The following is a 23,965-nucleotide window of genomic DNA, read 5'->3' on the forward strand; positions in this document are numbered from 1 at the left end:
GGATTCTCTGGCATTGGGGAAAACGGAGGAGGAGGCTCTGAAGCACTTCCGAGTGAAGTTTAATGAAGCCCTCCGGGAAAGCTGGAAAACCAAAGTGAATTGGCTGGCCCACAACGTGTCCAAAGATAACAGGCAATAATGGCCCCTCCCAGCCCTGCACCTGGAGACAAGCAAACTCAGTCTTGGGAGGCGAGCACCCTCAGCTACCCTCCAGGGCCAAAAGGCTGGACTGCATCCTTGGGAAAGAACCTACACGACTGCCTTTTGTTTACACTGGTTATTTATTTATGACTTGAAATGTTTCAGGAACTGAACAGCCATACATAGAAATGCATCCTAGAGCGGGGGCGGGGCGCTGTCCTCCGCATGCCCATCAGAGCCCTGGGCTTTGATGGGAAGACACTGTGAGCCGCACACCTCAGGCTGCATCTTGCCGAGGGTCTATAACCTCAAGTCTTCCAGCTGGTGGATCTGGAGCCAGCCAAGACTCCTCTCTCCCGCCTGGGGGCTGCCTCCTCCCCAGGCTCCCACTGCGCTGTACATGTGTCCGCGCCTGGCGGTCCAGACAGGGCGCCCACGCCTGCTCACCACCTCCACCTGCGTGCTCTCCATTGACTGAGTTCTGGGCAGCTCCCAGAGGCGGCCTGGGTGCCCTCCGGATTCAGGGAGGGTACTTCTGGATACGGGAATTCTCATCTCTGCTGTAAAGCGATTTTGTTTGCGGGTAAGAAAAAAAAAGGTAGCCCAACTACTTACTGACCTCTGTAGCTCTGGGTGAAGGTGAGGGGGATGGCCCTAACCCCCGTCAGGTTGAGTGCATGCTGGTTCTCAAGCCACATTAGAAAGACGGGAGCTTGACTGAGCTCACCCTGGTCATGGATCAAGAGGCAAGCTGGTACAATTGTGCAATTGTGTGTAACCTCCCTCTCCCTGAAGCAGGTTTTAGGTAGTGAAAGACCTACCTCCTCTCCGAAACACTCACTTTTGAGACTCTGCCCCCAGGACCTAGGTAGCAGAGGCATGAGTCAGGGGCATGGGGGCATCTTTTCCTCGGACAGTACTTAGCCAGAAAATGGTTCAGGCTCAGCCTTGGGTACATCTGAGGAGCCCTAGGAATGCAGGTCCCTGGGCCTCTGTCGGCCTTTTGGAGCTCACTCTGGAGACAGAGCTAAGAATCTGGGTTTCCAGCAGCCCACAGGTGGGCATAATAGAATCAGCAGCTTACTGGGGACCCACAGGGCGACACCACTTACCTCTCAAAGGCCTTGCAAGGCTCAGCAGTGCCAGAGGTTAACTGCCCTCTCAACAGCCCAAGCATACAGCTTCCAGAAGAGCCTGGGGTACTAGCCTGTTTCTCTGTTCATTAGAGGTGGCTGAGCGGCACCGGCCGTAGCAATCCATGCCACCCACAGAGCTCCACTGACCAGACCCTGGTTCCCAATTAAGTGCTGAATTCATCAGACCCATCTCACCTGTCTGGGAATAGGAAAAGCTGAGTGTACATCTGTCTATTTATTTAGAGTCTGTGCTTCCTGGCATGGACAGCACAGTGTGTATACACAGCAATGCTTGGTTTGGGTGCATGGCCTGTGTGCCCGGAGAGAAAAGTATTTTCTATGTTTTTTTTAAAAAACCATTTGATGTTTCCGTATGTGGAAGGTGAGTTTGACATAATTGATGAAGGTTCAGACCAGTAGTCTGAAATCTTGAAGTGAGAGGTTAAAACAGATTAAAAGAAACAAAAGCCTTTGTATGTTATGTTCTTGGCTCAGAAAGAAACCAAGGGAATGTAGGATTCAAATGAAAATGAGACCAAAAAAAAACCGCTCTCCCGCTGGAGTTAGAACCAGACTTTATTGTATGTATACACTTTCTGACCTATTGTCAATATACACATCTGAAAAGTGATACCACGGCCGCTACAGACAGCGCGAGAACGGTCCTGTCTCCGCATGAGCGTCTACCCACGGTCTAAACAGAGCAGCTACGGTGACAGTACATGGAGGGGTGGCCACACATGACACGGGACAGCTGGCAGTGTCCTCGAGACTAGCGGTTATGATCACAGCGTAGTGTTCAAAATTATTTTCCCCCGGTTTTAGAAATCTAAAATTTTACATGTACATTAAAAACCAAGTGCTGTAGGGTTTTAGCTCCTGACTGCTGTTCTCTCCTTCCACCACCTACTGGGCGTGGGTTGTATCCCTGGGGCGGGCTCTGGGAGGAGGGGAAACAGCAGTTGCTTGGGAATGGACTGCTGCCCTCCGGCCCCTGGGCGTCATTTCAGCAAGGTTCTGAGTATGGATTCCCCTAGGCCTGTTGCTGTCTCCAAACCAAGTGGTTAGAGGGTCTGCACCATCTGGACGGTCAACATGCACTCTCACCAGCAAGGAAAACTACATCTATTTGGTACGGACCCCAAAGCTGCACCTCTGTGAGGAGCTGCTGGTCCTTGGAGAAGCGAGTACACACAGCCAGGGACCCCAGCTCCCCTCAGCCCTATGCCAAATCAGAAATGGGTAGAATCCCAAAGACCTGACCTTTTCCAGCCTCTGAAGAGGGGTCCCTGGCCCAGTCCCCTCCTGCCAGGCAGCACAGTTTTGTGCCTGTCTCTCCTCATCCTGGGTGGGGGTGGGAGGTGGGGGTCCTGGGGGTTCAGTCCCTCCCACGCTCAGTGTCTCCACTTCACTTTGCATCCAGCCCTGGGTTACACTAGCACAAAAGACACGAGGAATCCCAATTTATTTACAAAATATTAAAAAGTCAGTTTATCATCTACATATTAGCCCCATTCTGCCATTTTATACATGCACTAGTGTGGAAAAATAAAAACTTTAAAAAAGAAGAAAGGATTACCAGGTGGGAGTGAGCAATTCTAACCCTTTGTCAAGGAGTCCAGTCACTGCAGCTTTTCTGGAGTTGAGCGAGCGTCAGCTCCTCACATAACTTAAGAGCGATCCCGGCAAACGGGAGGAAGGGGGGTGGCAGGGGAGGGAGCCTACGGGCCTACACACCAAGCAGGGCAGAGACTGGCGGTGGGGAGGGTCTGCAGACCTACTGGCCAGAATGACTTTGTACATCATGGACCCTGGGGGTGGGCAGCGATGGCAGCAGAGTCTCCGGAAGCAGGAAGGAAGACGGGGTGGTGGGGGCTGGTGGCAGGGGGGGGGGTGCGCTCAGTAGCTGAGGGTGGAGTCATCCCACTCCAGCTGCTGCTGCCGGTTCGCGGTCTGCGGGTCCCCGTGCTCCCCCTCGTCCTCCTCACTGCTCTCCGACTCAGCACTGGTGATGTCGTCCTCCTCGTCCCCATCCTCACTCTCCTCTTCCTCCTCCTCCTCTTCCTCCTCACTGCTATGCTGATCCTCGTATGTCTGACAAAGGGACAACCCAACTGACCGGGTGCTGAATCCAGCCAGAGAGGCTGGACTAGGCTGGAAGAAGCCTCACCACAGACAAAGGGAAACAAAGCTCTGGTCACCACCCACAGTGTGACTAGGACCCTGTATCAGGCCCCATAGGCCTCACTTTAATTGCAGGGTCGTGGTAAGGACCACACGAAGCACAGGAACGTCGGTGGTGGGGGTGGGGGTGGGGGTGGGGTGGGGTGGATGAGCCTCCCAGGGGCTCCACACCTACCTCCATGGGGTTCACGGTGATGGTCAGGGCGGAGTCATCCCAGTCCATTTCATTCTCTTTCCCGGTGTCCTGGTCCCGCATGGTTCTCTGGTGTGCAGCCCGGATCCGGAACACCCCCAGGATGATCATGAAAACCAGAAAGCTGACGCACACCACGATGACGACGGTGGCCGTGCTGGGCACGACTGGGGCGAGAGGAGACAGGACGGCTGTGATGACAGGACCTGTCCTCGGCCTGTGTGCCCTGGGCCTCCCTACTGCTGGCTCCATCAGCCCCCAGAAAACAGACAGATCTCTGAGAAAAGGCTCAGTGCAGGGGTTTGACCCCTTGCTGCCTTGTCTTTGCTCCAGTTTCCTTGTGTGATGGGGAATAAAAGCTGGGCTGGCCAGTGGCTGTTCTGAGCCAGGGGGAAGCGGGTGCTGAGCTCACAGCAGGAGTTGGGGCAGGAGAAGGCAATGGCACCCCACTCCAGTACTCTTGCCTGGAAAATCCCATGGACGGAGGAGCCTGGTGGGCTGCAATCCATGGGGTCACTAAGAGTCAGACACGACTTCACTTTCACTTTTCACTTTCGTGCACTGGAGAAGGAAATGGCAACCCACTCCAGTGTTCTTGCCTGGAGAATTCCAGGGACGGGGGAGCCTGGTGGGCTGCCATCTATGGGGTCGCACAGAGTCAGACACGACTGAAGCAACTTAGCAGCAGCAGCAGCACAGTCCTACCTGCAAACGGGTGGGGGTTGGCCAGGTTGTGACCCGAGAGGTCAATGAAGGAGCGGTGCTCGGGGTGGACAAACTGCGGCTGGGCAGCTATGTGGCTGGCGTGCTCCATGGGGTTGGCTGTGTGGATGACATTCACCTGCAGAAATGGAAAGGCAGCCCGGATGTGTGTGGGGAATGGATATGCACTTGACCAGCACCACCAAAGTGGGCCCTGGATAGGTGCTGGTGGGCGGAGAAAAGGACAGAAGAAGCCAAGGAGGGTGTTGTAATGATCTGATGTTGTCACACAGCCAAGAAAAAGCCTGCTCTTGTAATAACTCATTTTTATTGTGCCTAATAAAATAATTCATCCACAGCAGACTGGAGGAGAAGGCCTAGCACCACCAGTGGCCCTTTACCTTGGGTCATCTGAGAAGCCTGGGCACAGACCATGTCCCTCTTTTCTCAAAATCACAGCCACACGAAAGAGCACAAATCACAGGCTTTCTTTCTTTCCAATCTGCTACCCTTGGCTCAAAGAACACCCTCGTGGACTCTTCAGCCTTGTGAGTCTAATTCTGGGGCTGTGGGGTCACAGTGCAAGTGCTCAACTGCTGAGAATAACTTCTGGTTCACTCCTCTGGGGCACAGAAGCTCTGAGTGACACTAGACATGTCAGAGTGGCCACGTGCCCCCTGGCCACCTGGGCCAGAGTCACCATGACCACGTTCCTCGCAACGCAGTCCTGCCCTGGGCAGAGCATTCACTCCTAGCAGGGCCAGGCCTCTGCAGAGAACCTCCGGGCACTGCTCCTTAGAAAGCAATGTCAGATTTCAAGACACACCCTTGCTCCTCAGCCCAAGGTATCAACCGCCACTCAATCCTGACCACCTCCCTCCAAAGCCCCTCCAAGTCCCGGGCTGAGGGAACCTGTGAAAAGGGCACCGTGCCGGATCCCAGCTCACCCCAAGTACAACCTGTCACCCTAAACCCGTGTAGGTCTAGCCTGAAGCAGTACCCCCAGTTGGAAAAGGTGACCCACCCCGATGAACCCCAACAATGACCACTACAAATGCCCTGGAAATCAGCATTTGCAAACATCAGGGTCGTAAGTGGGTGCTCATTCACCATGCCACTGGCCTTTCTCTGCAGAGGCCGGCTCTCACCTCCACCTGGAACTCGTTGCTGACGTAACGACCATTCAGCTCAGAGCAGACAAGCTTGAACTTGCGGTCAAGCAAGGACCTGGTGTGCCAGTTCCGATAGCGCAGGAGGTGTAAGATCTCCTCATAGCTGGCCATGGTGTCAACACCTGCGGGCGAGGAGGAGACAGCAGTGTGGAGTTAGGAACACAGGCTGCAGGCAAACGCAGGTGGTTCCCAAGGCACTCAGCCATGCCTGGCTGTCCAACTGCGGGGTATCTCCCCCTCCTGAAGGGCGTGTGCCATAACGTGCCCAGACATCCACCCTTTATGGGGATGGGGCACCAGGCAGAGCTGCCCTCCCCTCCCCATCTGGAAGCTGGCAGCCACCGCTCGGCCCAGTCAACACTCTCCCTTCCCGCCCCATCTAGGGCTCCCTCCAGGTTTTGAGCTGGGAAGACAGGTCCGAGCTGTCACTCTTCCCACCTGTGAAGACCACGCCCATGTCAGAGCTGCTCATTTCGATGCCCTTCTGCTGCAGGTGGGCCGCGTCCACCTCCAGGCTCTCCTGCTCTCCATTCAGTTCTTCTCCCTCCACTGTGACCTCACAGGTGTCCAGGTCGTGCACGATCTCCTCTGACACCAGTGACTCTTGAACTGCAAAAATAGCCCAACCGGAAATAGCAGAGGCCGTGGAGCCTGGAGAGGAGGTCACAGCAACGGCCTGCCTGCTCATCCTCAAACTCACAGAGCCCTTTTAGGGACCATGGATGGAGGTAGGGGACAGTCACTTTCAAGAACTGGGGGTGTTTTATGGGTCTAAGGAGGACTGAATGAACAGAGAGAAGGTCTGAGAATGGGGGGCGGTCTGTCCTGCTGGGACTGCCAGCCAGCAGGAGCATCCCCCAACTGCATCCCCTGCCCTGGTCTCCATCCTCTCAACCGCCAAGATCTATCTGACTCTGATGTCAAGCTGGGAAAAGATCAAAGAACCACCCCCTCCCCCAATAAGTGGGTTTCCAAAGATTAGAAGGAGCTCCAGCCCACAGTCAGATTTTAGAAGCAAATCCAAAACAGCATAGAAACATTCAAGTTTCCAAAACCACAGAGGAAAAGGGCAGGGATTTTTCCCTGGCAGCCGCAGTGGGTTTCAGCTGCACAGTTTAGAGCTGAGGCAGGGGCGACTGTTCTGGGCTATCACCTGTCGGGTCCTCATCCCCTTCCCCTTCGGGTTCCACTTCTCTCGTGATGGTGCTGATGATCCGAAGCTCGGGGAAGAGGAAAACCCCCTCCGAGCTTTCAAATTCGGAAGCCGCTCGAGCAAAATGGTGGATGCCGCTCAGACTGATCTTGGGCTCTTCTGGCTGCAAAACCATTACGTAGCCATCCACTGGGGGGATGGAGATGCAGGTGGCCTCGTTAAAACACCTGTCAACAAGGAAGGGGAGGGGAGGGTCAGGGCTTGAAAAGATGACTTCTCAGGCTATACTCCCAGAGGAGGAAATGTCATAGGGTCATCCAGTATTCTTGCCTGGAGAATCCAATGGACAGAGGAGCCTGGCAGGCCACAGTCCATGGGGTTGCAAAGAGTTGGACGTGACTGAGCACAACACACACACACACACACACACACACACACACACTGCAGGCCACACAAGGGTGCTCGGAGGTGGCACAGGCAGGATTCCACAACCACTTAGGGGACAAGACGCTGGCCACTCCCAGAATGTGCTTCCAAACATCACTCAAAGTTTCTGGAAACAAGTGACCATAAGCTTACAGAAGGGAGGCTGGTTTGTCCTAAAAAACTTAAATGCACATGTTTTCTTCTCAAGGATCACTGGGCAAAGAAAGACAAGATTTACTGCTAACAAATCAGCACCTACTTGACCGTGCTGGTGATTTTGAGTCTTCGGATCCCTGGGGTGGGGAACTGTCGTGAATTAAGGTAGGAAACGTGCTGCATGGCCTTATCAAGCTCCCCCACGTCCTCTCCCTCCAAGGTCAACGTCGACTGACTAGGGTTGGCCTGGATCTGAAATGGCACCAAAACAGACAGGAGAGGAGTAAGGTTGTCTGCAAGGAGGTGAAACCATGAACGCGCTGACAAAGAGAATTAGCTTGGGATTGATGTGAACTGGTGACTTAGGAAAAGAAAAGCTTGTAGAATTCCAGTGACCATGACCCTATGATACGACAGTAAATACCAAAGGCGCAAACAGATCTGTGATATTAAGAAGAAAAAGAATGTCTGGTCTTTGTCCCTGGTTTCTGGCACGGACCTCCTAAAACCCTTGAAATTTCTTGAGGGATAGGAGCATCTTTTGTTATTCCTGATTAAGCCCCTTTCAACCACCCCAGAGTTTACCTTAATGAGGTGACTCTTGGTGGAGCCCTAGATAGTTTCTGGATAGGGACTGGTTGCTAGAGAAACAAACCGTGCGGTGAGAGTGGACCTTCAGTCCTACCCTTGAAGGGAGAAAGGCTGGAGACTGTGTTAATGGATCACAGTGGTTAATGATTTGATCCATCATGCTTATATAATGGAATCTCTACAAAACCCCCAAACAACAGGGTCTGGAGAACTGGGTTTGCAGACACAGCAAGGTGCTGGGGGGTTGGGGGTGGAAGCCCTGTGCACTCCCCTCACCCCAGGTCCTGAGCATCTCTTCCACCTGCTTGTTCCTGAGTTGCATCCCTTACAATAAACCAGTAACTGTAAGTAAAGTGTTTTGTGGGGTTTTCTGAGCAGTTCTGCAAATTATTGAAACTGAAAAGGGGGAGGGGTTTTGGGAACCCTGGACTTGCAGCCAAGCTGGATGGAAGTGTGGGTACCAGGGGCCTGGAAGCTTGTCTGGCAGCTGAGGAGCAGACGTCTGGTGGGCTGTGGGGCCTAGTGCCTAGTCAGTGTCAGGATGGAAGTAGACTATGGGACAAGTGGGGAGCAGGGGCCCAAAGAGCTGGAGAGTTAGGGTGTGGTGCCAGAGGTGTGAAGAGTAAAAACAGATCAACCCTTGTGCCAGTGGCCTTTACACTTGAGGTCAAAGAAGGTGTGGGTGCAGGGGAGTGGGGTGCCAGGCAGGGGGGTGCCTGTGTTACCTTGACACCTCTGCCATTGTCTTCGGGGGTGTGCAGGTCTAGCCCCTCTTTGCAGGTATACAGACAGTCAATCACCTTCTTATCTGTGAGCTTCCCAGAACGGATGGTCAGGCCAGCCAGATTACCTCGGAAAAACTGGGTCATGCGCAGGTCACCACCTGTGGAACATGGGGGAGGGAAAGCAGAAATTGTGGGGGCAGCCTGGGCCTCCCATCTCACTTTTCAATGTGGTGTTACCGGTGGTGGTGGCTTGATGGGTGGACATGCGGGTTAGTTCCTATCAGATCCTGTTAGCCTTGCAGCTGACATGGAAGCACAATGAGGAAATTAAATGGTTTATGATCATGCATGTGGCCCGGAGAAGAGAGGAGCTGGTGGTGATGTGTCCCTCACCAGAAGCCCAGAGGTCCCATGATTGTGGGCCACTCCCCAGTAAGGGTGGTCCATGCTGCACTGGTCACCATGGCACGCAAGTGACATCTTACTGGTGCTAGTCTCTTCAACCACTGCCTTCTCAGTCAGCTGGATCAGATGCTGGGCTGCCTTTTTAAAATTTATTTATTTTTGGCTGGACCATGTGGATGCAGGATCTTAGTTCCCTGACCAGGAATCACACCTGGGCCCCTGAAGTGAAAGCGCTGGGTCCTGACCACTGGACGAAAAGGGAATTCCCCTTAGGTTGCTTTTTTCTAACTGAGCATATTCCCAGAATACATACAAACTCGGGGATGAACATACACAAGCAGGAGTAGAAAGATGAGTGTTAAAACCCCATCCTGCACTTAGAAGCCTAGTATCAAGGCCACTCAGATGGCTGTTTCATTGACTCACAGCATGCCTGTCTCCAACTACTGAGGACAGCTGAGGAGAGTGAAGATGTTATAAGAAAAAGCCAGAAAGTGGCCCTTGACAGGCTGTCACAAAGAGCCAATATCAGGAGGTAGTAAACCCTGTTCCTACACTGAAGGAGAAGAGCCTGACTGTCAGCAGCACGTCTCAATCCTGACAAGGACATTACACGCAACATCACTGTTAGGGATTGAGATCTCTAAGAAACATTATTTAGAATTTATTATCGGGCAGGACAGAATATCTAGACACGAGTCTTTTCCTGTCTGGTGGTTCAGACACACAAGCAGCAGGAGGTAGCCTGTGAGATTTCAGCAAGGTGTCTCAGGCAGTGGGATGGGGTGAGATTTGATGAAGGGGGTAAAAGAAACTCCCATTAGTGCCTCGCATGAATGAGTCATTTGCTCTCACTTCAGCTGGGATCAGCACGGGCAGAAAAAGGAAATCCCATGATGCAATGGGGCAGCATAAGGCAAAGCAGCAGCTCAAGACAGTGTCTGGGACCCAAATGCAACTGGGGTGTCGCATGCGGAATGGGCAATGAATGGAGGTCTTGTCTTTAAATGAAACACAATAGTGAACCGTAGGCAAGAGTCCAGGGACCTGCGGAGGCCAGAGGCACAGGCTCAGTTTCATTGTCACTTTCAACTCCTGAATACTCTGTAGAAAAGCAAGACAGACAATATAAAAGGACCAAGAGGTTAGGCTCTTCAGAACTGGACCTTGAAAATTAGTTTCGAAAAGTGACCAAACCCAAAGAGAACCCTTCGCCTCTCATCCCTCTTGACACACTCCACCTGGATGAAGCTTGTACATCATCACCTTTTACCATCCCAATGCTTCTTCCCATCCTTTTAAAAAAAAGTTTAATTGTAGTTGATTTACGAAGTTAATCTCTGTTGTTCAGCAATGTGATTCAGTTACACACACACACACACACACACACACACCCTTTTTCATATTCTTTTCCATTATGGTTGATCAGAGGATATTGAATATAGTTCTCTGGGCTATCCAGTAGGACCATGTTGTTCATCTTTTTCCAGTCTTTTATTTTGCCTTCCTACAGCCTCCTTGCCAAAACACAAGTTGGATTCAAAATAAGACGGAGTGAAAGCCGTGTGCTCAATTCACTGATCTCCTCAACCTGCCCAGGCAGGACCCAGCCAGATGGTGGCTGACGTTGGTGGCAGAGACGGACCCCATGCAAATGGCAGCCCTCCTGGACCACAGCGCCAGCCTTCCTGATGGGGACACACACATCAGCATCCAAAGGGTGCTATGTAGTGAATGTGTATAACTTTTGAAGGCTCAAAAGGAGTACATAATTGGTTGAGACTTTGACTTCCAAGGGACAGAGGAAGGAAGGCATTTTTAACCAGTTTTTCTGAACAGGAAGGGAGTCAGAGATTAGGGAACTTAACCCAGAGAAACATACTCAATCAGTGATGGCTCAGGGACAGCAGCTGCTGTCCCCACCAGTGTTCTGGGTCCAGGCACACACCCACCCGATAAGAGGACAGAGTCTCCACTTTCAAGACTGCTTCCCTGTGTCCGCCCCATCTTGCAGAACAGGCCTCTCCACCTTTAGCTTTAGCTGCAGATGAGTGGGCTCCAGACCAGGTGTGCACAGGTGAGCCCTGGGGTCCACACAGCTCCTCCGTCCCCTAAACACACAGGTGAGCCCTGGGGCCCACATAGATCCTCTGTCTTCACAACCCACAGTAAGAACTGATGTTTCTGTTGATGCAATGAGGGGGCCTAAAGCCTGAGTTCCCCATAGTGAATTTGAAAAGAAAGGGATCTCAAATCCCCTGAAAGGAAGAAAGGAGATCTTTTTTCCTGTTAACTACAATTTCTAAAAACTTGTGTTTGGTTTGGAGATCTAGGGAGATTTTTCTGGCTGACGATGCCGAGAGGGCTGAGGTAGAAAGAGATGAGAGAGGGTGAAAGTGACGGCCATCTGACAGCAGAGGCACCAGGACACGAACAGGAAGGCAGACTGGAATGTGAGGGCTTATTTTAACCCATGCAACAAAGTTCTCAGAATACAAATAACACTTAGGTTGGCTCTTGTATTCTTATTCAAGTCTTTACTGAGAAATTGTGGAAGCTAATATGAACTGAAATTTTAAGAATAAGAAAAACTTCCGATATGCCCAATAATTTATTCCTCACTCCTTGGTCTCACGTTCTCATTTCTTACAACCGACTGTCACCAGAATTAAATCTGGGAATTCACTGAAGAAGTTCACTGTGAATACTGTCGTATTCCTTTTCATTTGAAAGGATCTGCAGGAAGATTATGAAATTCAATCCTCCTAAAAGCAGCAAAACTGTCTTGGAAACTGTTGTTGTTCAGTTGCTCAGTCGTGTTGGACTCTGCAACCCCACGGCCTGCAGCATGCCAGGTTTCCCTGTCCTTCACCGTCTCCCAGAGTTTGCTCAAATGATGTCTTGGAAATTAGGCTCTTTCATAAATTTCTAGTCTAACTCCAGGTACAACACTTCCACAGAGAAGGAAAAGGAAGGCTGATTTACCCGGTACATGTGATGATGACACCCTGCAGTCACACAACAGAGTCAAGGGCAAGGGTTGGAGGCGGGACCCCATGAACCTCAACAGCAGACCAGGAGACCTGTCAACTTGGGTGGGAAAGATCACATGCTTATTTTCACTAACTTCTAATATTTAGTTTTCCCTTTCCTTATAAATGTCAGCTACAAATGACAAGAATATTGGAAGAAACCGTGACTTTGCAAATAGAAATCATGTCCCATTGCATCGACAAGCATTGTTACAAAGCCCCTTGCTATTCTGACTCACAGCAGTTAACAGATGTGCCTGATCTTCACATGTGAAGAGTGGCGCAAATGTTACTATTTCACAAATAAGGGCTTTTAGCACTTGCATAACTGTATGTACTTCAATCTAATTGGTCACCTTTGAAATCCTATGTATTTTATTTTATAGGGTCATAAGAAATTATCCTTCTAAGAAGGGATCCTCAGGCTTCCCAGACTACCAGAGGAATCCATGGCACAGAAAACGTTAACACTCTTCATTCGGTGGATCAGAGACCCCGGCCCGAGTGCACCAGCTCCAGGGGTTCAAACCCTAGCGCCATGTGATCAGCTGATTAACACGGCTTGCTTCTTTTCTTCATCTCAGTTTTTCAGCTGTGAAATAGGGATAAAAAGAGCTTCTGCCCCACAGACGTATCACTTAGAATTAATGAGATAATGTATGTTAAGCCATAAGGACACAGCCTGCCACTTAGAAAACAAGAATAAGCTGTACTGTCTTGCTGGTGATTGTCATCACATCCCATCTCGGTCTTTCGGCAGAGATGCCCACAGACTCTTCTCCAGTCCTCACTGAAGTGCTTCTACCAGGCTACCAAGCACAAACACTCTGATGTGCCCTCTGGGCCAGAGCAACTCACACATCTGCTGTTTCTGTGTTTTTGTAAACTTTCCAATTAACAGATTAATTTATAAACATGTTCCTCAACACACTCTCTCTCTGCACAACGCTCCCTCCCAGGCCCTCAGGAAGGGTGTTCCCATCCTTCACTGCCTCCAGCGAGCATCACAGAGCTGCCCCAAAGCCTTGCACAGCAATGCCCCCAGAAAGGCAACACCAGGCAAAGGAATGAAAAGATAAAGGACAGGACAGCAAGGAATGAGAATACTGAGAAGAGCCTGCTTCTATTAATATCAACACAGCAGAGAAAAAGTATTGCTCCTGAGACTGAGGGGAAAAGGAGTACCCGTGACCGTTACCTTGCCAGCAAGCCCCAACCACGAGCTGGGTTTCGATCTTGGATGGATGAAGTGGGTAATCTTCAGTGACAGAGAAGGGCTCATGAGGGACACCGTCCACGTAGAGGGTCACACTGGGGATTTCCACGTTGAGGACGTAGTGATGCCATTCCTCGTCACAGACCTGTGGGGCCAAGGGAAGCGTTAGGTGTGTAACACTCTCCTTCCTTCTCACCCTTCCACACAACTGGACACGAGAACGAATTTCTGTTTTCCTAGAAAGGAAAAGATTTAATGCAACAGGAACTTCCCTGGCGGTCCAGTGGTTAAGACTTCGCCTTCCAATGCAAGGGGTGTGGGTTCCATCCCTGGTCAGGGAACCAAGACCCCACGTGCCTTGTGGCCAAAATACCAAAACATAAAACAGAAGCAATATTGTTAACAAATTCAATAAAGACTTTAAAAATGGTCCACATCATCAATCAATAAATAAAAAGGCAACAAAATATGTCTCTTCCCACCATGTCTCACCCAAACGGCCCAGGTGACAACCACCTCAAGGACATGTCAGACTGGGGGGCAGGGAGGGGCGCTTCAAACGGTGAGCTGCCCAACCCCCTTCTGCCAGGAGCGTGACACGAGGGAATTCTAGTATCGGCAGGATGGTCACCACTCGGGGGGCTGGCAGTTCCTTTTCTGGATCAAAATGAAAAATACCTCCCGTCTCAGAATGAGGCCCACTGTGCATCATGTGCTTTCCTTTCTCGGTTCAAAGATGATGCTCTATACAAATATGAACATTAAGCTCACGTGGCCAAATTCAACTGAGTTCCTCTCCTATCCCTTGCTGTCACGCAGGGAGTGCTGGTCTGCAGTCTCCGAGGCCCCACCTGGTCTGGCACTGGCCTGATTTCTGGCTTATGTTTTATGCAAGAACAGGGACAAGCAGAGAAGGAGATACTGTGGGATGAAATTTCTAAACATGCCTTTCAAATAGTTTGCCCAAAGCTTCCCTGATGGCCCAGTGATAAAGAATCTGATGACAAACGCTGGAGACATGGGTTCAATCCCTGATGTGAGAAGATCCCACATGTGGCAGAGCAACTAGGCCTGTGTGCCACAACTACTGAGCCCATGTGCTGCAACTACTGAAGCCCACACATTCTAGAGCCCATGCCCTCCAACAGAAAGGCCACTGCAACGAAAAGCCTGCGCACCCCAATGGGAGAGCAGCCCCTGCTTGCCGAAACTAGAGAAAAGCCCAAGCAGCAATGAAGCCAAAAATCAAATAAATGAATAATTTTTTTTTCCAGTTCAGTTTAGTCGCTCAGTCGTGTCTGACTCTTTGCGACCCCATGAATCGCAGCATGCCAGGCCTCCCTGTCCATCACCATCTCCCGGAGTTCACTCAAACTCATGTCCATCGAGTTGGTGATGCCATCCAGCCATCTCATCCTCTGTCGTCCCCTTCTCCTCCTGCCCCCAATCCCTCCCAGCATCAGAGTCTCTTCCAATTTAAGTTTGCCCAATTTACCTTTTAGTTCTAAGAAATTGAACCAAGTAGAAATTGAGAGCTTAAACAGGCCAGAAACATCAAAATAAATGAAGACATTACCAAAGATTACTCCCAAAAGAAAAGCAACTGCTTTTGAGCCTGAGGAAAAATTCAAACTTATAACATTGTATATATGTTTAGTATATATTCATGATATGTGTGTATATAAATGTGTCATCACATATTTCTAAATAAAGGAATTACACAGTAATTCACTTTTGAGATAGGTTCAGTTCAATTCAGTCGCTCAGTCGAGTCCGACTCTTTGCGACCCCATGAATCACAGTACGCCAGGCCTCCCTGTCCATCACCAACTCCCAGAGTTCACTCAGACTCATGTCCATCGAGTCAGTGATGCCATCCAGCCATCTCATCCTCTGGCGTCCCCTTCTCCTCCTGCCCCCAATCCCTCCCAGCATCAGAGTCTTTTCCAATGAGTCAACTCTTCATATGAGTTGGCCAAAGTACTGGAGTTTCAGCTTTAGCATCATTAAGATCTTAATTTTAGTTTAAGTCTTTATTTCAAACAAGTTCTGTAATAGAAGTTTCTTCAGAAAGTAATTTATATTACATTCCTAGTTTTACAGATATTACAGGTTTCTAGGGGATTAGTAGAATAACACTGTACTTAAATATCAGTAATATTTGGTCAAAGTCTATGAGCATATTCTAAGAAGACAGTAGTCAAGTTCAAGTGCGTCGCTAAGTCGTGTCTGACTCTTGCGACCCCATGGACTGTTGCCCACCAGGGTCCTCTGTCTATGGGATTCTCCAGGCAAGAATACTGGAGTGGGTTGCCATGGCCTCCGCCAGGGGATCTTCCTGACCCAGGGATCGAACCCATGTCTCTTCTGTCCCCTGCTGGCAGGCAGGTTCTTTACCACTAGGGCCACCTGGGACCACTCCAACTACTCACTTTACATCAACAATAGCCTCGCTCCCCTTTGTGCACGTGTGTGCTCACTCACTTAGCTGTGTCTGACTCTTTGAAACCCCATGGACTGTGTAGCCCACCAGGCTTCCCTGTCCATGGCATTCCCCAGGCAAGAATACTAGAGTGGGTAGCCATGTCCTTCTCCAGGGAATCTTCCCGACTCAGGAGTTGAACCCAGGTCTTCTGCATTGCAGGCAGATTCTTTATCAACTGAGCTACGCAGGCAGTGAAGATAGTAGTAGAATTAGTATAATTTTTTAATTTCCTTGAAAACAGGGAGATGAGGAGAGTGAAACCCCAAGCCACAGACAACACCCACGACAATACTGCTGATGAGGTGACTACATGAATGCTGAGACAAGCCAAGTGGAGAAAAGCAACAGGGTTTCAGATTCGGGAGATACCAGAGGGTGTGAAGCCACATTAAAAAAAAAAAAACCTTTATAAAGACAACAGAAAGGAGAGTTCAAAACTTAAAGCTAGGGGGAAAAAAAGTCATGTTGATCAACTATCTCTTTTCAAAGTGTAGGAAAGCTAATTTCATGTAAAACTGAGGGTGGGGGAATGGAAATGATCATGACTCAATTCCACATGAAGTTTTTAAAAGGAAAAGAAAAGACAACCAAAGGGAATAATATCCCTTCAGCTAATGAAACCATACCTGAAAGTCATACCTAACAAAAGAGATGAGAACGATGATCTTTTATCTTAAAACATGCTAAAAGACACAAGGAGAATGACATAAAACAGTAAAAAACAAGTTCATAATTAAAGCAACTCAGAAACGAGGTGACAGGATACAGAAATGATTTAAACGAAAGGGACGGTTACAGTAAAAAAAAGGTGAAGAATATCAACAAAAGATAAAAGGAGTCCCCAGGGAGGAAAACCAAAGCAATGAAAAAGAATACCGAAAACCCTGCATGAAATACCCAAATATTTGAAACTAGATACTATAAGAGAATAACACATATTTGGGAAAACAGACCTAAAACCACCAAGACGTATTCATAAAATTAAAAAGAAGAGGAAGAGAAAGAAATACATCCTATGATCATCCAAACAAAAAGACTAAATATTTTATAAATGAAAGAAAATCAAGTTGTTGTCAGAGTTTAATAGCAACATTTTATGTTAGAACTCAATGGAGAGAGATTTTCTGTTCTTAGAAATCTTACATCTGAGCCAGAGATGAGATATCCAGCCAAAGTGACCTTCAGTATAAAGGCCACAGACAAACTATTAAAACAACATGTAAGAACTTAGGAATTAACTGTTCCCATGAGCCCTTCCTGGGAACACACTTCCTACCACCCAAGTGACCAGAAAACAAATGCCACAAGGATAGTGACACTGACCATTGATGGCTGCTTACAACACGAAGAGAAAAAACCAGACCCAGGGTTTAAACAGATCAGAAACATTAAACCCCATTCTGATTAAGTCTTTAGAGCCCACTCCCAATGTACGGGGTATAAAGAAAAGAGAGGAGGGACTTCCTGGGTGGTCCAGTGGTTAAGAATCTGCCTTCCCAAGCAGGGAATGCAAGTTTGATCCCTGGTATAAGATCCCATATGCGGAGGAGCAACTAAGCCCACGTGCCTCAACTATAGAGAAGCCCACGCACTCAATAAAGAGCGCATGTGCTGCAACTAAGACCCAACACAGCCATAAGGAAGTAGGCAGATAGATAAATACATAAATATTTTTAAAAGGAGGAGAAGACAGAGGAGCACGTTACATTACACCACAGGGAAGCAACCAGGCAAATCTAAACTCTTGAAAACTATGGGACTAAAGCCTGATTTTATTACCAAAGGAATTCCAAGGGAGAAGAGGAGAGTCTATAGATTAAAATAAACTCAAAAAGTCTATCAGTCAATCCCAATGTATGGCCCCTTATTGGATCCTGATTCAAACAAACAAAACTGTAAACACAAAAACACCTATGAAACAATCTGAACACTGGATGGATATTGAAAAACTATTAACAGTGGAGATAACAATGAAGTAAGACTGACCAAGAGCTGATAATTACTGAACCCAACTGAAGGGTGTGTGGAGTTGTGCCTTATACTAATCTGTCCACTTTTACCTATGTCTAAAATTTTCCGTGATAAAGTTTCAAAAACATGTAAACAGAAGGAAGTAAACACTGGGATGCCCCGGCAGTCCCGGGGTTAGGACTCTGCTCTTCCACTGCGGGGGGCATGGGTTTGATCCCTGGCTGGGGAACTAAGATCCCCCATGCCGTGGGGTGCAGTCAACTTTTTATTTAAAAGAAAAGAAGAAATGAAATATATAAATGCAGGCTATGATTGTGAAAACAGAACTATACCTAAAATGTATACCTATGCTGCAAAAGTTTTTTTCTGGATACCTTTCTTAGTGTCTTGAAAAAATTTATGACAATGGTTTCCGAGAAAGAAATGATCTAGGTAAATAAAAATGACAACAGTAAGAGATGAATGCTGTCACCTGGACAGTGACCTCATCTTTCTACCAAAACACACTTTCTTCTTCTCATATGGACTCTTATGTATCTATCTTGTAACAGTTTCAGACAATGTTATATTTCACCAACTATAAGCACATATAACACTATGTCCGCTCATATCTACTAACTCCAGGAGACAAATAAATTAAGCCCAGGCCAAATGTTTCCTTCTTGTCCCAACTCTAAATCATGAGACAAAACAACCTGCTGTGATTGTAATGGAAAGGCTTTCTCAGTTCACAGCATCTCTTTGTTTCCTATAACACATTGATTCTTTGCACATGACACTTGCTTTTTTACCACTGCAACTGCTAGGAAATCAGCCTTGCAAAGATATGACATCATCACAAGAAGTTTATAATACGATCTAATGCCAAAACTGTAAACTCCTAATACTCCTTTAATACACCTAAGACCTAGCAATTCATGTGATGTCTCAAAGATGTCAAGACTGCTGGTTCCTTGAAAATTTAAAATATCGTGTCCCTGAATTTGCTGAGGCACCAAGAGTCCTGGGCACAATTTGGGAGCCAAGGACTTAGACAATGAATAAACAAATACAAGGATCTCAATTTTTAAGTAAGTGCTGCTTATCTCAATAAATTATAACACAGTATTTTGTATTTGAAACATACTATTTCTTTATATAGGCACACCTTGGAGATACCACAGGTTTAGCTCCAGACCACAGCAATGAATCAAGTATCACAAGAAAGTGAGTCACATGAATTTTTTTGGTTTCTCAAAGCATAAAAAGTTATATTTACACTATACTATTAAGTGTGCAACTGCATTATGTCTAAAAAATACCTGTGTCTGTGCGTCTGTATTTTAGTCGCTTACTCATGTCCAACTCTTTGCGACCACATGGACTGCAGACTGCCAGGATCCTCTGTCCATGGAATTCTCCAGGTAAAAATACTGAAGTGGGTTGCCATGCCCTCCTCCAGGGGACCTTGCCTGACCCTGGGATCAAAGCCAGGTCTCCTATATTTCAGGCAGATTCTTTACTATCTGAGCCACCAGGGAAGCCTAATTTAAAAATACTTTACTAAAAACTGTAACCATCATCTGAAAATGCTTAGGACTTCCAGGGCAGTCCAGTGGTTAAGATTCCATGCTCTCAGTGCAGGCGCTGGGGTAGGGGGGCACAGGTTTGATTCCTGGTTGGGGAACTAAGATCCTGCATGCTGCAGAGTATGCCCCCCCCAAAAAAAACCCAATATCTGAGAAGTACAATAAAATAAGGTAAGCCTGTATTAATATTTTATGTATAAAATACACACATGTAAAAAAAACAAAGTCTTTCAATGTGAAGGAGTTCCATGGATTTAATGTGCTATCCTATTACCCACAGACACAGAAATCGTAAAATCTTCAATACACCTTGCCCGTAAATAGTTGGTCCTGTGCAGTTTCAGTGCCCATTTACTCTCTCTGAAAAAAAATCCTATCAGTGAGTTTTCCATTCCCTCACCTGACTCAGCTTCCAGTGGAACTCTGCAGGTTTGTATTTCTTCTCTTCTGAAGGATCCTGACGGAGGAGGAAAACCAGCCGGCAGCCGTGGACATAGAGTGAGTAATGGTGTCGGTTCATCTCTGCAGAGAGAAATTCTACTGGTAAACCGCCAGCTTAACTCACTACTCACCAGACAGCTTTTGCAGAAACTAACACCTGTGCCCAGCCATTTTTATTCTGGCTGGCCAAAAATTAATTCTGTTATTTCACGAACACTTTGTGGGTTATTACATTCAATAGTTACACCTGACACATCTGTAAATCTTCTCCAGCACCGTTGAGTTTCATTTTCACTTTCTACATGAGAATTAATCACTAAGGTTTTTTGTCTGTTAGTTGAATATTCACATCATCTGAAGTATAACTATATTCTGAAGAACTACCATCTTATGAGACTCCAGTATACATGTCACTCAGACAATTAGAGAAAGTATCTGCATTAAAATTCACCGAAGAATTCTTCTTCACTCAAAATTTCATTATGCATCATTATAAAAAAAATTTAGGGTAATAAACTTGTGTTTACAATATACACAAGTTTGGAACAAAAATCTAAGAGCGAAATGTGAATAACAACAATCGTTAAGTTGTGCAGTGAATCCTTGATCAATTTTAAGTTCTAACAACTTAACACAGTGATGTTAATCATATCACTCTCTAAAAATGTGCATCTCCAGTCAATAATGTGTTAAGACCCAAAGGAGAAATAAAAGCTGTTATTTCTTCAATGGATTTTGAAGACAGTTTTACCAGCCTAAACGAACTCTCCAGGGTGGGCCAAGGCAGGGTTAGGAACAGATACACTTGGGTTGTGGGCTTCCCAGGTGGCACTAGTGGTCAAAAACCTGCCTGGAAATGCAGGAGATGTAAGAGCTGCAGGTTCAGTCTCTGGGTTGGGAAGATTCCCTGGATGAGGACATGGCAACCCACTCCGGTATTCCTATCTGGAGAACCCCACGGACAAAGGAGCTTGGAGGGCTGCAGTCCATAGGGTCACAGAGAGTTGACATGACTGAAGCGACTCAGCATGCATGCACGCACGCAAACATGCACACTTGGGCTTTACTGAGAAGTGGGGCCTGATCCACTGAGTAAAACTAACAAATGCCTAGATGCCAGTGCCAGATCTTGAGCAGAGAACCACGAGTGTCACCAACAGCCTGTGGGAGCCTTTAGGGTTAGAATAAGTGCCGGCTCCAGGCTCCACTGCAAGGATGTCCCTTACAGCAAAGCTGACCTACCTGTTTTGTCTGAGCTGCAAAGAATCGTCTCCTTCTTCTTGCCAAATGGCCCGTGCCTCATCCACACAGAGATCGTAAAGGGCTCCTTGGGGTTGACGGAGACGATGCCGTCTGGGACCCTCACCGCCTGAGTGCCGTTGAACTCAAAGACCTGGTCGCTGTCATGGCCGTTGTCCGTGGGAAGGCCGACGGTCCAGTTCCAAGAGCCTCCTGGGGAAGGCAGCAGCTCAGCTGTGCCAGACGCAGCACCTGAAGCAACACAGTGACGCTTACTGTGCACCATGCAATGAACTCACATGGGATAAGCATTTCAAGGCCCACGAGGTACAGTCTTTATTTTAAAATTACTATTGAAACATAGTTAACTTACAATGTTGTGCTAGTTTGAGGTACACAGCAAAGTGATTCAGTTATACATAAACGTATTCTTTTTTTACATTCTTTTTCACTATAGGTTGGTACAAGATATTAAGTAGAGTTCCCTGTGCTACATAGTAGGTCCTTTTTGTTTATCTGTTTCATAAATAGGAGTGTGTATATGTTAATCCTCTGCCCTTTCTCCTTTGAAAAGCCTAAGTTTGTTTTCTACGTTTATGCATCTATTTTGTAAATAAATTCATGTGTATTTTTTTTATTCTTCTTAGATTCCACATATAAGTGATATCATACGACGCTCATCTTTGTCTGTCTGGCTTACTTCACTTAGTTTGATGATCTCTAAGTCCATCCATGTTGCTGCAAATGGCATTATCTCTTTCTTTTTCATGGCTCAGTAATATCACACACACACACACTATCCATTCATCAGCTGACGGACACAGGCTGCTTCCATGTCGTGACTGTTGTGAACAGTGTCGCTCTGACACTGGGGCACATGTATTAAGGCACCGTATTTATCTTAATGGCTAAACAATCTGCTAATTCAGTTTTCTTTTCCTCAAAACTAAGAGTTTTTATTACTAAAAAGATGAAAAAATAACCATGGTTATTATCTTTAAAAAAAAGAAAAAGAAGAAGGAATAGGAAAGAGGAGTTTTAACTTTTAAAAACTGTGACTCACTATGTTGTACAGCAACTATACTTTAATTAAAAAAAAAAGCAGCATTACTCGTGATCTCACCCCACTGTATACACTGTTAACATCTGGGTATAAACACTTCCAGTCCTTTCTTTATGATATACACGTATTACTAAAATATGTATAATGTGTATGAAAATATATTATAAAAATGGACTCCTACTCTGTACTTACATATATGACCATTCATAGTCTCGAGCACAATTTAAAATGTCTGAACAGCACTTTATTGGATAGAATTTGTACAATAATTTATTTAACTAATCTGTCCTGTGAGCAGAGTCACCTCTAATTCTTTTCTGTGATAAACCTTGCGTCGACGAGGACCTCAGGGTCTCCATGATTATTCCCTTAGGATAAATTCTAGAAACGGGATACTAAGCCAGAGTACATGAGACATTTTCACAACTGTTGTTAAACATTGCCAGGCTCAATTTTTTTTTTTTTAATTCGTCCACAGAGAATTCTGCAACCTCTCCCAGCCCCTGGGCCCTTAACTTTCCTATTTATAGGAGCAGCAGGACTAGGCTAGAACAGATTGGTCTTTCAAGTATCATCTGATCTCAGTTCAAATCCAAGCTCAGGCTCTTCCTAAAAGTGTGAGGCAACTCAGTCTCCCTCAGTCTCAACTAATTCCTCTGGAAAGATGAGGAATAACTCCACTGCCTTTGTGGGCCTGATGGGATGATAAAGAAAATAACACGTGTGCAAGTAACCTAGTGTATATAGGAAGCACTCGGACAGGAAATTCTTTCTATCTTTGAACTGTTCTGCTGAGAAAATGCTTATTAAATACCAAATAAATAATGGCAGCAGCAATATGGATGAAGCAAGAGACTATTGTACTGAGTGAAGTTCAGATCAGATCAGATCAGATCAGTCGCTCAGTCATATCCAACTCTTTGCGACCCCATGAATCGCAGCATGCCAGGCCTCCCTGTCCATCACCAAATTCCCGGAGTGAAGTTAAGTCAGGAGAGAAGGAGAAATATCCTATGACATCCCTTATATGAGGAATCTTAAAAGAAATGATACAAATGAACTTACAAAACAGATACAGACTCACAGACTTAGAGAAGGGTGTCAGGGGTGATGAATTAGGTGGGTGGCGGTGGGTGGGTGGGGAGAGTCAGGAAGTCTGGGGTCGACACTGCTGTATTTAAAACGGATAACCAACAAGGACCTACTGTATAGCCCAGAACTCTGCTCAATGCTATGTGGTGGCCTGGAGGGCAGGGGAGTTTGGGCAAGAATGGATACAGATAAATGTATGGCTGAGTCTCTTTGCTGTTCACCTGAAACTATCACCACATTGTTTGTTAACTGCTATACCCTAGTACAAAACAGAAAGTTTTAAAAAATAAAAAGCTAAAGAAGAATGGCATGAGAAAGCATGGTTTTTACATTATACTTACATAATTTAAAACAGAAAATACTCCAGACGTCTTCACTTACACATTTTTAGGTACCTGATTATGAGAATCTGGACTCATAGTCAGACACCCAAGTATATTCAGCACAGGGATGAGCCAACAGAGAATATACTTTTTCCCTGTTGCTGCTTCTTCATATGACAATTTTCAATTATGTAAGAAAATCGGTTGCCCAAGTCTGTTATCATTTGGTGAAGAGACAAGTGAGCATCAGAAAACACTGCCTCCGAAGCTCTTACTGAGTAGCTCCCAGAACACAAGAGACCCTTCTGATCATCAAGAAACAATTTAAGTTAGTGGTGTTCTGGGACTTCCCTGGTGATTCAGTGGTTAACACACCATGTTCCCACTGCAGGGGATACAGATTCAGTCCCTGGTCCGGGAACTAAGATCCCATGTGCTGAGCAGAGTGGCCAAAACATAACATAAAAAAGTTACTGGTGTTCTACCACCAGCTGTGTGAAAGATTCTTCCTCAGCATTTTCCCTGAGAAGTATCCATACCTCTCCTCCACC

At 47.0% G+C, this 23,965-nt stretch overlaps 2 protein-coding genes across 12 annotated transcripts in view; one reads left to right on the plus strand and one right to left on the minus strand.

Moving 5' to 3' along the window:
• Window positions 1–2,152, plus strand: part of PIK3CD (phosphatidylinositol-4,5-bisphosphate 3-kinase catalytic subunit delta) — a 61,950-nt gene extending 59,798 nt beyond the window's left edge. For all 11 annotated transcript variants that reach the window (XM_070385195.1, XM_070385203.1, XM_070385201.1 and 8 more), the window contains one exon: window positions 2–2,152. In XM_070385195.1, coding sequence (XP_070241296.1) covers window positions 2–139 — 138 coding nt within the window. In that variant the 3' untranslated portion in view covers window positions 140–2,152. The remainder of the gene's footprint in view (window position 1) is intronic.
• Window positions 2,153–3,171: 1,019 nt separating this feature from the next.
• CLSTN1 (calsyntenin 1) overlaps window positions 3,172–23,965 on the minus strand; it is a 74,740-nt gene continuing 53,946 nt past the window's right edge. Inside the window, 12 exon segments of the mRNA XM_070385204.1 lie at window positions 3,172–3,371; window positions 3,637–3,821; window positions 4,360–4,495; window positions 5,505–5,650; window positions 5,967–6,137; window positions 6,682–6,908; window positions 7,367–7,515; window positions 8,580–8,737; window positions 10,032–10,088; window positions 13,215–13,377; window positions 19,657–19,778; window positions 20,940–21,188. Of these exon segments, the coding sequence (XP_070241305.1) occupies window positions 3,177–3,371; window positions 3,637–3,821; window positions 4,360–4,495; window positions 5,505–5,650; window positions 5,967–6,137; window positions 6,682–6,908; window positions 7,367–7,515; window positions 8,580–8,737; window positions 10,032–10,088; window positions 13,215–13,377; window positions 19,657–19,778; window positions 20,940–21,188 (1,958 nt within the window). The 3' untranslated portion in view covers window positions 3,172–3,176.

This window comes from Bos mutus, chromosome 16 (assembly GCF_027580195.1).
Source record: "Bos mutus isolate GX-2022 chromosome 16, NWIPB_WYAK_1.1, whole genome shotgun sequence".
Lineage (NCBI taxonomy): Eukaryota > Metazoa > Chordata > Mammalia > Artiodactyla > Bovidae > Bos > Bos mutus.